This window comes from Sitophilus oryzae, unplaced genomic scaffold, assembly GCF_002938485.1.
Source record: "Sitophilus oryzae breed Bouriz unplaced genomic scaffold, Soryzae_2.0 scaffold_810_pilon_pilon, whole genome shotgun sequence".
NCBI classification, from domain to species: Eukaryota; Metazoa; Arthropoda; class Insecta; order Coleoptera; family Curculionidae; genus Sitophilus; species Sitophilus oryzae.
In genome coordinates, this window is record NW_022147429.1 from 4,510,797 (window position 1) to 4,527,043 (window position 16,247).

Sequence of the window (16,247 nt, forward strand, 5' to 3'; positions counted from 1 at the left end):
ATAAATTACATTTTTCTCACCTACATACTTGACTTAAAACTCAAAAAGTACTCACCAATATCTTAAACCTAACAGATTTTAATCAATTTTCAACACTTTTAAAACTTCGAAGCGTATTTTAACATTATGGTTCATTTTATTTACGACCTCTACCTCATTTCGGCCTTCGAACGACCTTCCCTTTTCCATATTCCTATAACGCCGGCTAAACTATCGACGTGTTGACAGGCAGGTTATCGAACCCATGCGGCTCTAGCATATCGTTTTTTCAAAGATGGGTCCCATATAAACGCGGCCAGAAGTATTTTCAATACTAATACGGAACGGATATGGAATGGAAAAGGAAGGTATAGTGAGAATCAACCTTTAAGGTGCTTTTCACTTGGGAAGCAGAACAATTCTAGTTTAGTTAGTGGTGTTCGCTCCTTTTCTGGCTAGATCGTTTGCTTTTTCATTGCCTTCTATCCCTTGGTGAACTGGCACCCAGAAGAGGACTTTGTTGTTATCTTTGCCTAATTTGTTCAGCTTCTCTAGTCATTCTTTGACCAACTTCGAATTGATGGTTATTGAGTTGATCGCTTTTAATACTGCTTGACTATCGGATAAAATGGCTATTTCTTGTTTTCGATAGTTCTTGTCTAAGATAAGATGTACGAAAGATAATTCTACCTTATGATTTTTCAATAATCTTTGGTTGTACGCATTTTTCGATAGCTTATATTTCTATTTCTACCCGACAGGATGCTATGGATTTGGGTTTGGGTTATTTAGTTTTCGGCCCATATACTCCTATCCCTGTCCCTGAATTGATTTTGGAAGCATCAGTATACCACGTTATGGTATGGTCTTTTAACTGCTGAACAAACGTTTCTCTATTCCAATCCTTTTTATTGCTCAATACTACGGTGAGGTTTTCTCAAATTTGTCCATTCTTGATATGTCATATCTACTGGGAGTTCGAGGAGTAATAATAATAGGAGGAGTACTAATATTAGTTGAATAACATAAAGATATGCTACGTTTTTTATTTTTTTAAAGCGGTTTATATAGGAATCTGTTAGCAAACATCCAGGCTTTGCCTCATAAGGCGGTCTGGGTTTGATGTGCCTGGATAGTGTTGGGTTGGCGCCCCCACTCTGGGAGGTAACCGACCGACTAAACCCATCTCCTCTGTTCCTGCCACACTTACTGGTCCCGTCAGTGGACATCTACGCGAGTAAGTACCGGTATTACTTTCTTCATTTAATTTTTTTCCCTCGTTATTTTTACTTCTCTTCTTTCTCATTCTTTTCTTTCTCCGACATTACACCGTTAATGTAGTCATTAATGTGATTCCAGTTCTTTTTAGTTTTAAGCATAAGGCTTACCATATTTCCCATAGTAATACAATCACCTATTTCATCACAAAGTGCTTTTCTTTCCTCCTTCCATTTATTGCAAAAAAAAGATTGTGTGTTCTGCATCATCAACGGCGCATATTTGCAAAAAACACATGACGCAGATGTCTTTTTGCCTATCCGATGTAGGTACGCAGAGAAGCACCCATGTCCCGTCAAGGCCTGAGTCAGATAGTAGTTTGCTTTTTCCCATGCCCTGTTAAACCATTTATCATATTTTGGGATTAGCCTCCTGATCCATTTAGTTTCCATTCCTGGAGCAAGCCATTCCATTTGCCATTTATGTAGGTGTCCCTTCTAGCTTGTTTGGGTCTCAATGCATCAGGCGGGTTTCCGAGTTTTTTCTCAAAAAGAAGTTTGTTTTCAGCTGCCAGGAGATGCAGTGGGACCAGGCCTCCCAGAAGAATGGCCGCATCTGCAGATATTGTACGGTACCTTGAGCACGCCCTGATTCCCATTATTTGTTGGAGTTGGATTATTCTCTTTCGGAATTTTTTGATTTTCATTGCTTCGGTCTATTGGCGGCCTCGGCCTGTATGCAGGCGCCACTATGGACTGCATTGCCATAGTCAGAACCCTTCTTTTGGATGCACTTGGTCTCCGCAAGTTGGGTAACAGAATGCTATGTGCTTTTATGACTAATTGGACTTTAAGGCAAACAGAGGTAATGTGATCTCCCATTTTTAATCCTATATCGAGGGTAATAATACCAAGATATTTGACATTTTTCTTTGGAACTATCTGGTAATTTCCTATTTTAAAATGTATATGTTCCACCTTTCGTTTATAATTAAGAAGTATTGCTTCCGTTTTCGTAGGAGCGACTTTTAGGCAGTTGTTATCCATCCATTTCAAAACTTCTGCAAGGGTCCTGTTTGTATTTTGCACCATAAGATCCTCACTGTTTTCTGAAACCAGTTTCGCCAAATCATCCGCATAACATATTAGCCGTACATTTTTCGGTACTTTCAAACTCAGAAGATCGTCTTGTGCTACTAAAGATGTGCTACTACCTATATCAGAGTTAGAATAAGCTGAAGCGATAAATACTGAAAAGTGTGCAAATGAATTTAGGTACATCTTCCGTAGAAGAGACTTTTCATCTTTAAAGTTATGCAATTTTTTTTTTATTATTAAGAGTTAATATAAAATTATTTTTTTATATTACTAGAAGAGGTATCTCTATATTCTGTGGCGTTTCTTGCTTTCAATTACGTAAGGAACATACGTAGGCATGCCCATTTATTATCTTGATTTCTAAATTTTAAAATTGTTCCTATTACAAATGAGAAGTAATTTTTCTAGTTCAGTGTACTTTTGCAAAACGTATCCAATCTAATATTCCAAATTTTATAGTGTTTGTTCGTGTAGACTGTTTAGAGTATAGTGTTATTATTATCCAAAACACAACATGTGGGGTAAGGAAAATGAACTAGTACCTATATTATATATACATTATATCATGCATATTTTATTAGCTTATTTAATTAAACATATTTCAAACATTTTTAACAGTGTGATCATACATTTTACAATAAATTCTGTTTAGAAAATCATTTAATTTAAATGTTAATAATAATAATAGTCTTTACTAAGAATGATTTTTTACATAATATAAACTACAATTATTATATAAATAATACTTAAAATTATATATTCTTAAGGGCGAAATCTAGCTAATCACAGTCAGCTGCTTAAATTTAACCCAGTTAAATTTGAACAGTTTTAATACTTTATACAATATGATTATGCAAATAGTATAATAATATAGATATATTAAGAATATACATGGTGGCGCCTTTTATACGCCGCGGAAGCTCCAAGGAGAACGGTAGTCTATATCGAATTGAAATTTTGGCAGCATATACATGTTAATTGAAAGCATTTTATAAAAATATATAGAATTATATAGGGTGTCCCAAAAAAGTTACACATCAAAGTTGTGTTTTTTCTAATGGAACACCCCATATATTGATTGATTCTCAGATTCTAGGAAGAAAATAAAGGTGAGTTTTATTAAAGAAGCATATACCTAAAATATAAGGATTTTGACATATTTCATATTTTGTGAAAATGAAGAGTAAATTTTAAATTTCGATAACAGCTATCTAAATTTTAGTTGACCTTGTATAGCCTGATATTTAATTACAGTAACCATTGTAGTTACACATACATTGTAAGAGACATGAATTCTCCATTGAATATCAGAATAATATACTGGGTGTTCCATTTAAAATAAGAGAGTAACATGCTTTTAAAGGTGACGAATGTTCAATATTAATTTCGTAAAAAATGTCTATACCTATGTGGCGGATTCATCTTTCCAAAAAAATCCTCTATGGGTATTTCGCCACTTCTGCAAGAAAATCTACAAAATAAAATAATTATTTTTTGTAAACACTTCTGTGTTAAATCTAAACGGACGCTGCTTGTCAGAAGTTATGTTTACGGTAATACAAATTTGCCTAACAAAGCAAAAAAAAATGCTTAACGTTTCGGAAAGTTATCTCTTTCTGTCGTTCCGTAGCAAAAAAATACAAAGAATAAAGAAAAAAACTATTTAAAATATTTAAATTCAACTATTCGAGAACACTTTACTTTTTTTAAATTAGATACGTCTACAAGAAACCGTTGACGTTCTGTTAAAATTACATTTTTAACTTGATATTTAAACTTCAAAATTAACAATTACTACCTGATAACAATTACTTAATAAGGTAAAACCAAAAAGCCCCAAACTTTCTGTATGATTATTTTTAAATTTTACGTATGTTATGTTTATTTATCTTGTTGTAGGTATCTCTTGTTCTTTAAAATCAAAGAAGCGATTGCCATACTAACATCTACAGATCTAACATCTACAGATGCATGAGCAATACATTTATTTTTATTAGATTGAATTAAAAAAGCCTCTTTTATTTTTCTTTTAGAGGCTATCGCTTCTTTCATTATAATTTTGGCGTTATTAAAATTTATTCTGTGCCCTGTGTCCCAAGAATGCTGACAAATCTGTCAAACGATTTGTGAAAATCTCCCTTTCTTAAATAATCTTTATATGTTCTTTAATTCTAACATTTAAGGGTCTAGATGTTTCACCAATGTAAAATTTATCGCATTCACAGGGTATTTGGTATATTACATTTTTTGTTTGTTGTTCAGTATTTATTCGTTTAGTATGTTATAAAATGGATCTAAGTGTATTTTGTGTTTTGAAAGATGTTCGTATGTTATATTGTTTTCCTATCCTTCTTATTTTTTCCGAAACGCCTCGTATGTATGGAATTGTAAGTTGTATATATTGTGTATTGTTATCATTGTGTCTATGATTTGGGGTTTGTATTTCGTTTAATGTTTTGTCAATAAAATATGGTGGATAGTCGTTTTTGATTAATATATTTTTTATGTGGTTTATATCTCTATTTAGTGAAATGTCGTCTGTACATATTATTTTTGCCCTATCATATAAACTTTTTATAACACCTTTTTTACACTTATACTGTGATTAGATGTGAAATTTAAGTATCTATCTGTGTTTATGGGTTTTTCTGTAAACATCTAAAATTAGTTTATTTTGAAACTTTGACACTAAAACATCAAGAAATGGCAAACGATTACCTCTCTCTACTTCTAAAGTAAAATTTATGGTAGGTTCGCGAGAATTTATATAATCCAAAAAATGTCTATTTTCAGAAACGTTATGTTGCCATATTGCAAAAATATCATCAACATAACGCAGCCATATTACAGGCTTTTTGAAAACTATTTATTGTATTATTTTCAAAATCTTCCATAAAAATATTACTTAACAAAGGAGAGAGAGGTGATCCCATTGCCATACCGAAATCTTGTTGAAAAAATTCATTATTTAATTGGAAATAAGTAGTTTTAACACAAAGTGTCAATAATTCCAAAATACTATCTATGTTTAATTTTGTTCTATCTATTAAATGTGTATCTTGTTGTAATCTATCACTATTTTAAGTTAAGTGATTTATCTACCGGCACATTAGTGAAAAGACTAACAACGTCAAAACTAACCATTAAACTGTTAGGTGTTATATTAATTTTTGAGATTTTTTCTATAAAATGTGGTGTGTTTTTAATGTATGAATCGGTGTTATTTGCAATCGGATTTAATATGTCTAGTAAAAATTTTGCTAACGGATGGCATGGAGAATTTATACTACTGACTATAGGTCTAAAAGGTATACCCTGTTTGTGTATTTTCGGTAAACCATATAAATGAGGTGGTTTACTGTAATGGGGTGTTAATAATGTTCGTTGTAAGTCTGTTAATATATGTTTGTATTTGTATAAAGTTCTGTATATTTTTCTTTCAATAGTTGGTGTTGGGTCTTTTGAAAGTTTTGTGTAACTACCGTTATTTATAAGATCTGTAATTTTGTTATTATATTCGTCTAAATCTATAACTACTATAACTAACTATATTCGTCTAATCTACAATACTTAGCATTACCTTTGTCTGCTTGTAATATTTTAATTGTTTTGTCTGTTTTTAAATGTTTAATAGCTAACCTTTCTTCTCTATTAATATTAGGTTTAAACTTAATAGGTCTTTCTAGAATAATTTTTGACCTAACACGATATTCATCCGCGTGTAAAGGTAATTTTTGTGCTATATTTTCAATAGTAGAAGCCAAATCTAATTTTGAAAACTTTTTATTAATTACGCTAAAATTTAAACCTTTTGATAAAACTGATTTTTCAGAGTTAGATAAAACTCTTTTAGAAAGGTTAACTACGGTTAACAGAATTTGTATTACCGTAAACATAACTTTTGACAAGCAGCGTCCATTTAGGTCTAATGCAGAAGTGTTTACAAAAAATAATTATTTTATTTTGTAGATTTTCTTGCAGCAGTGGCGAAATACCTATACAGGATTTTTTTGGAAAGATTAATTTCGTCTCTCCCTGTACAACTTCTTGGACCAAGTTTTAATTTGATTTAAAGTACAATAGTTAATTTAACTACATATTAGGCTATACCGGGTGAATTCCAATTTAGGTAGCTTTTATTGTAATTTAAAAATTGTTTTTTATTTTTAGAAAATGTTAAATATGTCAAAAACCTTACATTTTAGTCATATACCTACTTCTGTCATAAAACTCACCTTTATTTTTCTCCCAGAATCCGAAAATCAATTAATATATAGGGTGTTCCATTACAAAGAACACAACTTTGATATGTAACTTTTTTTGGGGGACACCCTGTAGAACTCCCTATATTTTGAAAAAGTGTTTCTTTGTTACCTAAAATATTTTGATAACGAGGCATTGTAAATTTATCTTTCTGTCTGATATTAACCGAGTGGGGAACAGATGGGCGTGGTGAAAATAATATTCTTAAAGCACAGGTTATTATTGGAATTTAGGACTTTAGGAACAAAACTATATTAAGGCGGGTTCTCCCTTGTTAGTCTCACCGACAAAGTTTAATTGAGCGACATTATTGACATTATTTAAAAACGTTTTGTTATTTATACTTTAATTTTCTAAGTTAAGAAAATCACCCTGTATAATAGATGCCGTACATGCATGTTGAAACTATTATAGTAAATTTGTAATCTAAAAGCTGCAAAAAGTTCTGAAAAAACTTAAATACTTTGGTAACTCATTTCGTGCTATTTTTATCCAAACTTCTTATCCATCCCCCACATCGCCTTAGCCATCTCGTCCATCCTATTTTTTTACATCAAACTAAAAAAAACTCTTCCTCCAGCCCTTCGATCATCATAAATTCAATCAAAACTGTTGTACCCCTCAATAACCGCCTCCACCGACGCCGACACACAGCCAGAACTATCCGATGCGCAGTCAACCGCCCCCGCGAACGCCAAGGGCGGCTCGGCTCCACCTTTGCCTGTGACGTCACGAGATTGCGCGCCACCCCCCTAACTGGGTCACCTCGGCGTGACCTTCTGGATACACTGCTGTGCTCGAGATCCGGCTCTACAGACTCCACAGATCCAGTCGTCCAGAGTGCTCCGTTATGGCCTCCAACACTTCCAATTACAAGCTGGCTCCGGCTACGGGACACCTCAAATTCAATGGTAAGTGATTTAATTCACTTTTGAGTAATACTATTTTTAATCCTCAGTTTTTGTACCGATCCAAAACATTTAAAATAGTCGTATAACAAAAAGATTCACCAAAATCGGTACTTGGATCAATACAAAAGACTATTAGTATTAGTTTTTGTAGATTTCTAATAGTAAGCTAGTATAAGTAGTTTTAGTTGGTTTAGATATTTTCAGAACTTGTGGAATTTTGTAAACTATAACAAAGTCACTTTAGTGTTAAAACAGTAAAAAATTGCTAAATTTATATAGTTATATTTCCGGTATTGATCGTCTTTTAGTTATAGAACAATGACGGGCAGGCGCCATTTTCAAAATGGCGTCTGATCAATGCAATGACTTTTATATGACCTTTATGACGTAACCGCAATATAATTTATGGAAGTAATGATTTTATTTTTGTTTTTTTAAGAAATACAATCTGTATAGTTGGTTCAGCGAAAGAATATATTACAGTAACAAATGTCTAAAAATGTCTGTCAGTTTAATTCAAAAGTAGATTGTATTTTCTTATTTTTTTGGGGTATCCGTAAAGCCTTGAATTCATGAATCCGACATTAATAAGTACGAATTTTACATTTTTATGCATCTATATACAGGGTGGTCCGAACTGTATTCCGGAAACTTCGGCAACATGTTCTTTAGATAAAAATAAGTAAAAAAGTTCATATAAATCTATAAGACATACATATAAATGTATGTCTCAAAATGATTACTTTCAGAGATACTGGGTGTAGAAGTTTCATTTTTATTTCAATTTTTTCTAAATAATTTCTGAAGTAACGTCAATATTTGGATGAAAATTGGTGTCTGGGAGTTTTTTGACACGAGAAATTTGATTTTGGTGTCAAGATAGCTCCTACTAGTAGAGGGCGCCACATACATGTGTTTTAACTGTTTGAAGCGTAATAACTTTTTGTCCGTACCTGTATAAAACTACCGAGCGAAAAAATATACATATCTGTGACTTTTTACGTAAAAAATATCTCTTTGTAAAAATCGCTACGAGCAACCGTTCTTAAGATATTTAGAATGGAAATAGTCAATACATGTCATTATTGACGAAAAATAAACACGTTGAGTAGTTAGTTATTTCACTGAAATAATAAATTTAGGAAAATTTTATTTTTTTAAATTAATCATAAATTTTTCTGCAAAAAATGATGATAAAACAGTTTCTGTTGAACTTTTGGCATTAAAACATTTCAAATTTATGATTTCAGTATAATAACTATTTAGTCAACATGTTAATTTATGTCAATGATGACCGGTATTGATAATTTCGATTCTAAATATCTCGAAAACCATTACTCGTAGCGATTTTTACCAAGAGACCTTTTTCACGTAAAAACCGTCGTGACGTCTTCAATCCAGTTAAAAAATATGTAGGTGGCGCCCTCTACTAGTAGGCGTCATATTGACACCAAAATCAAATTTCTCATGTCAAAAAACTCCTAGATACCAATTTTTATCCCATTATTGACGTTACTTCAGAAATTATTTGGAAAACATCGAAATAAAAATGAAACTTCTACACCCTGTATCTCCGAAAGTAAGCATTTTAGGACATACATTTATACGAACTTTTTTAATTATTTTTATCTGCAGAATATGCTGCCGAAGTTTCCGGAATACAGTTCGGACCACCCTGTATTATTATTCTGCAAATTTATTGGTTAACTCTGTGAAGCTAGCTGTAAGATTTAAAATGTCCGAAATTCGGATAATCTTTAAAACAGTTTTAACTTTTTAAACACATGAAAACAAGTCTTTTTATGGTTATTTTCTGCTAGACAGACTATATTTGAGATAGATAACAAAACATGAATTTTTTTCATAAATATAGCCAAATCTGATGTAAGCTAGTAGTTTTGAGTATATTGTGTACTTATTATGAGATCTATGACTATAGACAAATGTTTATTTTGTATACCGGGTGGTGCATCGTCGTTAGAAACATAGGAAATCCCATGCAAATTTTGAACTGTCCAAATATTGGCTCTCCTACTAATTTTGCAGCTTATAAATAAAGTCGTAATAGTTATTTAAGGATCTGCGTATATATATATATATATATATATATATATATATATATATATATATATATATATATATATATATATATATATATATATATATATATATATATATATATATATATATATATATATATATATATATATATATATATATATATATATATATATATATATATATATATATATATATATATATATATATATATATATATATATATATATATATATATATATATATATATATATATATATATATATATATATATATATATATATATATATATATATATATATATATATATATATATATATATATATATATATATATATATATATATATATATATATATATATATATATATATATATATATATATATATATATATATATATATATATATATATATATATATATATATATATATATATATATATAAAACTGAACAGGGAACAATGGAAAATCAGACAAATTGAAACATATCTTATTAAGCTGTCAACTTATTATTTCAATCACTTTGCTTGGCATTTGAACCAGTTTAAAATTATAAAAATGCATTTCGGGGACATTAACCGTAGATACTATAACGAAGTAATATAGAGATCACAACAAATTGTATTTGACAATGATAAAATCACAGGTTGACAACTTAAGGTATGTTGACATTTGACTGGTTTTGCATTGTTATCTGTTCATTTTAATTTAAAAATAGAAGATGTTTTTCTTGAATTTACTTGATATCGGATTGCTCAGAATTGTTCAAATCTGACATGCGGATTCAATATATATATATATATATATATATATATATATATATATATATATATATATATATATATATATATATATATATATATATATATCTCTATATTACTTCGTTATAGTATCTACGGTTAATGTCCCCGAAATGCATTTTTATAATTTTAAACTGGTTCAAATGCCAAGCAAAGTGATTGAAATAATAAGTTGACAGCTTAATAAGATATGTTTCAATTTGTCTGATTTTCCATTGTTCCCTGTTCAGTTTTAATTATAAAATAGATGCAGTTTTTCTTAAATTAGTTAAAAACGGCTTAACCAAAATTGTTCAAATTTGGCATGTGTATTCAGCATACCTAGACCGTTAAAAAACCTATGTACGACTTCGCTGTAAAATCCATTGGTGAGCCAATATTTGGACAGTTTAAAATTTGCATGGGATTTCCTATGTTTCATGTTCTATACGATTTTTTCTATACGATCAGCTGTTTGTTTTTATTTTTAGCTTAAGTATGTTAGCAACAATTTTAATGTCAAAATACGCCCGCTATTTGGTGTCTTTGATGCCCAGATCATATATACTTAGGTGGATAAGTAAATCACTATGGCTATGGAAACTGTCGCAAACATATCAACGACTTCCATTTATCTTCTTTCTTAATTGCACACGCGGTGCTTCTACTCTATCCTTGTCGAGAACCTATCGTCCGCGCGCCAAATTTGAACATTTATTTTAAACATTCAATTTGTAAAATGTTTATATTTGAAGAATAAATTCAATGTTTACTGTCACAAAAGTTAAATTATATAAAAAATACATTTAGCCACACCGTACGAATATCAATATTCTTAGAAAATCTAACCAGAAAGTATGCATGTGGCTTATTATAAATAAAAGAACAACTAAATACTTTACTTCCTTATGAAAAGATAATTCGGGGACCTTTGTATTAGAACTTTCACACATTAAACACTTTCTAGTCATTTTTGCGAGTAGTTAGAAACTCTAACGAAAAAAAAAATAGAAATATAATTGCACAAACTTAAAATTAACTTCTCACTGAACACACTTGCATACTTGGCTATATAAAAGCGGTCGATAAAAGAGTAATTAATACAATTTTTAAATTAAAAAACGCAAAAAACAAGCGTCATTACACAATGGAAATAAGATTATGACGTATGATTATGACAATATGATGACATTGAAAAGTTGGTTTCCATAACAATGTATAATTTGTAGGTACTTTCTAAACCGTATAAAATTGTGATTATTTTGGAAATACGTGCAACTTTTACTGCGCATGCGCAAAGTAAGGTCCTCAAGGAAGACAAACCTATTGAACGTTTCATAAGTGCAATAAAGAAGGTTTGAAAATGGCATGTCGTGATGTTGGGGACATATTTTTTAATGCTAAACTTATGGCGTTGATTTATCCACGCAAGTATATATGATCTAGGCCAATCTAGGCTTTGATGTGACAATCGATAATTTCTGTTGGAACGCTAGTTGGAACGACCTTTATATGTAATTTATTAAAAATTGTCATAAAAAATGTCAAAAATTAAGATTCAAATCAATTCAAATAGAAAAAAGTCAAATGGTTCCAGACATCTAAATCATTTACACACATATTATATATTTATTCATAAAAAATTATTTTCGAAAATTGTTTTTCAAAAAAACTAGATTAAGTCTAATTTGAATATTAGAAAAAAACTTTTAACTGTTCGCGTTAAAATTTCTTAAATGCATATAAAGGTTGGTTATCAAAAGGCTCTATAGGCTTTGTTCTTTTGAAAATCAAAGCAAGCAAAATTCTGTGCGACTCCCAAACAATAATCCAAAGGGAAACTCCAGCATTTCTCAGCTAAACTCGCTTGAGCGAATCTGTTGTTTTTCTATTACTCGTCCAAGTACCAGCATTTTAATTACAAAGTCCAGGGAGAATAAAAGAAGTACACATCGTTTTTAATTTTTGGAAACATATTTTTAACATTTGATATCTATTTGAGCATTCACTTAGTTTATTTAAAAAATACATCACATACTACATGATATTTCTAGATAAAATATAATTTTATAATTATTGTATATTTGCCAAGAAATAAATTTAAAAAAAGACTAGTCGACTTTGAATACAATATATAATTTTTTTCCGGCAGTTTGTGGACTTTTATCTAAATTATGTTTTCTATATTTGTGATTTAGGGTGCCCTTCAAAAAACTGGCAATAAATACAATTTCTATATTAATATGTTTGTCTTTTAACTAATTGCTAATAAAAATGTTAGTTTGTTTCTATATACTGGGTGTCCCAATATTCAGTGGACATAGCACTACTATGTATTTTTGAAATCAAAATAAGTTCATTGGCTACAATTTACCTTTATACAAAAGTGATTGGTTTGTCCACTAGAGGGCAATTTTAAAAAAATAAACAAATTTTTCAGGTATTTTAAAAATCGTTATTCCGATTTGAACGAGATTTTGGGTGACTATGTTTTGCTAAGTTCTTTAACATTTGACTTTCACAAAATTGTCAACTAACTGCCTAAGCAAACCCCTACATAAATTTTAGAATACATATTTTCCACCGACGACATATTTTTTTTCCAAATCCCATATTTTTTTATTTTTGTGAAAGTCAAATGTTAAAGCATTTAGCAACATATGAACACTCAAAATCTCATTCAAATCAGTATAACGTTTCTTAAAATTCCAGTGAAAAAATGTGTTTATTTTTTTGAAGTTTGATGCCCTCTAGCGGACAAACGAAGCACTTTTGTATAGAGGTAAATTGTGTCCAATGAACTTATTTTGATTCCAAAAATACGTAGTAGTTCTATGTCCACGAAATATTGGGATACCCTGTATGTTTCTTAAGTATAAATAACAAATAGGTGTGTAGATTAGGATTAATTTGGAATTATCAGAAGACTGCAGTGTTTGCATAGTGGGAAAGCATTTGCATATGCACACAACACTTTTGCCAACAACTGCACAGCAGGCGATCGCGATACTCACATAGACTTGGGCCTACTATGCAAAGATTATCGACCGTATTCATTTCCTTAATATATTATATTGCCTACTCGCTCATCTTATAGACATTGGTTCTGTAACATTTCAATTCTATTGATATTGTTTTATAAATTTAGGGAAATCCCTACTAGGTTACTGCTAAAAATATAAGGAAACAAGAAATAATCTAAGTAAAACAACAGTTGAAGTTCAGTTAACTTCTACAACAATAATTCACAAATACAATTACTAAAAGTATAACAAAATATAAAAGTATTTTTTTCAAACGTCACAAAAGTATTAATTTTTACGACGTGATGACAATTAGAAGATCCATTTTAACGCCTATAGCTAGACATAAAAGTAAATCACTTTTATGACTAGGTACAAAAGTGCGAAAATATATTATTAAACTGACATAAAATGTCAAATTCAACGAGCGAAACCATAGTTTCTCGATATACAGGGTGAGTCTTAAATAAGTGCAAATATTTTCAGGGGTGGTATTTCGACCCCAGGAACACGAGTTTTTTTTCGCAAAAAAATGTTATTGAAAATCGTGCATTTTCTTTTAAATTTCCCTGTATATTTTTTGAAAACTTTTTAGAACTGCCTGTTTTTCCCACTATATAATTTCTTAATCTCTGATATTACCATAGTTACAGCTTTACTCTATGGTTAGGGCCAGAGTTGTTAAACTACACGTAGTAATTAATAAACTACATGTCACAAGTAGTTTTTAAATGTCGAGTAGTAAATGTGTAGTTTATGTAACTAATGTAGTTTTTTTAAATAACAGTGAAAACATAACCTAAAAGCTTTGTTTGTTGATCAATTTAAGAAATAAAAAATCTATATTTTGTGAATCTGTTCCTTATTATGTAATATTTTTGATACTTAGTAGTTAAAAATTAGAATTTATAGTTTATTTTGTGTTTAATAGTTACTTTGTATCTCATAGAAAATACACTTTTATTGAAAAAAAAATTGTATTTTTTTTCTGATGTTGTTTAACTTATACAAATATAATACCGTATGATCGAAAAAAAAATGGTGTCCAGTTGGTTTGGAAATGACGATCGATGACATTTCCCATATAATTTTACATATAAAATGACAGCGATCATACGGTATAACTTCATACTTCAATGATAAGAATTTGGCTTGATTTTTGTTTAAAATCTAAATTGTTTATGTTTTACTATATTTTTGTAGGTAGTTTTTAATGTAGTTTTTATGTAGTTTTTGAAGGTAGTTTATAAAATTTTAAAACGTAGTTAATACAAAAAACTACTAGTTTTTGGCGTAGTTTTTTGCTTCATAAACTACTTAACAACCCTGGTTAGGGCACTAAAAGGGATGCAAATACAGAAAAAATCCGGTGGCTCTCAAAATTTTTCCAAAAAAAAATCAATTTTTTTAAATTATTAAACTTAAATAACTCGGTTATTTTGGACGAATATTCATAAGATCAATATCATTGATGACCAATAATTTTAATAGTAATAGAAGTATTATTAATTTCTTTGAAAAATGGTAAAGAGAAAATATGTTTCTTTTATCGAGATCTACCAGCCCTGAAAATATTTGCACTTATTTAGGACTCACCCTGTATAATTACTTACAAGGTATTACTTTTAAATCTTTTTGTAATATTTGCGACGTTTGAAATGTTTTAAAAAAATATTTGTGGCGTTTGAAAAAATTAGCATGTTCTGTTCGGAGTAAAAATGACTCTTTGTACCTCGCCTGTAATATCAAACGTGCCTTGCCACACAAAGTATTATTTTTAGGCCTAATAAAACAATATAGGCACTATTTATATTTTTAAGCTTTTCTAATTTATGTGTAGAATTTATTGCTCTTCGGCCTGTTTAACAGCATAGAGGGCAAATTTCCAAGGCCCCCCTATGAGGTCTACTGACACCGAACTCCTATTTGGAATATAAAAGATTTATTTGGGTATTTAAATTTTGATTAGGCAAATCCTATCAATTCGTTTACACCTGTGCTTTTTAAATATCCAACGTCAGTCCCTAATAGGATTTAGTTTGACATACATGTTTACATCTTTCTATAAAAGGATTTATTGGTCAGTATAAACATACTGTTTGTGTAGAGTATAGGATGATTCAAACTCGGCGCTTTGGGATAATTCTAAGTAAATTTAAAATAAATATGAAGTCTCAACCAACAGAGCAAATAGGCATTTAAAGCTGACGGGATTGACAGCCGAAATCGTTTGCCGATTCTGTCAATCAGAAACAGAAATGACAGATGACAGAATACATTATATGATTAGAGTGTCCCTTTCACTATGTCTAATAACTTTCCATATTTTCCAAGGAGAAAACTTTCCATATGAGATGGCCTTGCAAATATATACTTTTCAATTGAAAAAGAGCTAAATGGAAGGTTGTCTTCATGTTATTAGACTTTGTGAAATGGATACGACTGGAGAATGTTGTCTATATAGAAATGAGTAGAAATGATAACAATATATATGAAAAGGTCGCCAAGGCTATCTAATAAAAGGCAATATAATAATAATATACACTTTAAGGCAAAATGAGAATTATCTCTGGATACTTTCACGTTTTAAAACATAAATCATATCATTCGGTGGTTACAATAGATGTAAATTAGTACGAAAATATGTTTGTAAGAACTCTTACGAATAGTAAGAAGTTTTTCAGAGGAGAATACACTTATAGGCTTGGTGCATTTCAGTTGATTTCAAAAAATTTCGGCCGCAGCGCTGTATACGGCACAAATCAGAAATTTTCACTATGTAAGTACCGTATGATCGAAAAAAAACGGCGTCAGCCATGGCTATGAAATGAACATCGCTGTCATTTTATATGTAAAATTATATGGGGAATGTCATCGATCGTCATTTCCAAGCCAACTGGACGCCGTTTTTTTTCGATCA

The 16,247-nt window shown here is 30.3% G+C and overlaps 1 protein-coding gene across 3 annotated transcripts in view; it reads left to right on the forward strand.

The window, feature by feature from the left end:
• The first annotated feature begins 7,228 nt into the window (after positions 1–7,228).
• The window catches only part of LOC115889109 (glutamate decarboxylase), an 85,865-nt gene continuing 76,846 nt past the window's right edge, over positions 7,229–16,247 (forward strand). The window contains exon 1 of one of the 3 annotated variants that reach the window (XM_030909039.1): positions 7,229–7,468. In XM_030909039.1, coding sequence (XP_030764899.1) covers positions 7,408–7,468 — 61 coding nt within the window. In that variant the 5' untranslated portion in view covers positions 7,229–7,407. The remainder of the gene's footprint in view (positions 7,469–16,247) is intronic. The other 2 variants (XM_030909038.1, XM_030909040.1) reach the window with 2 other exon arrangements.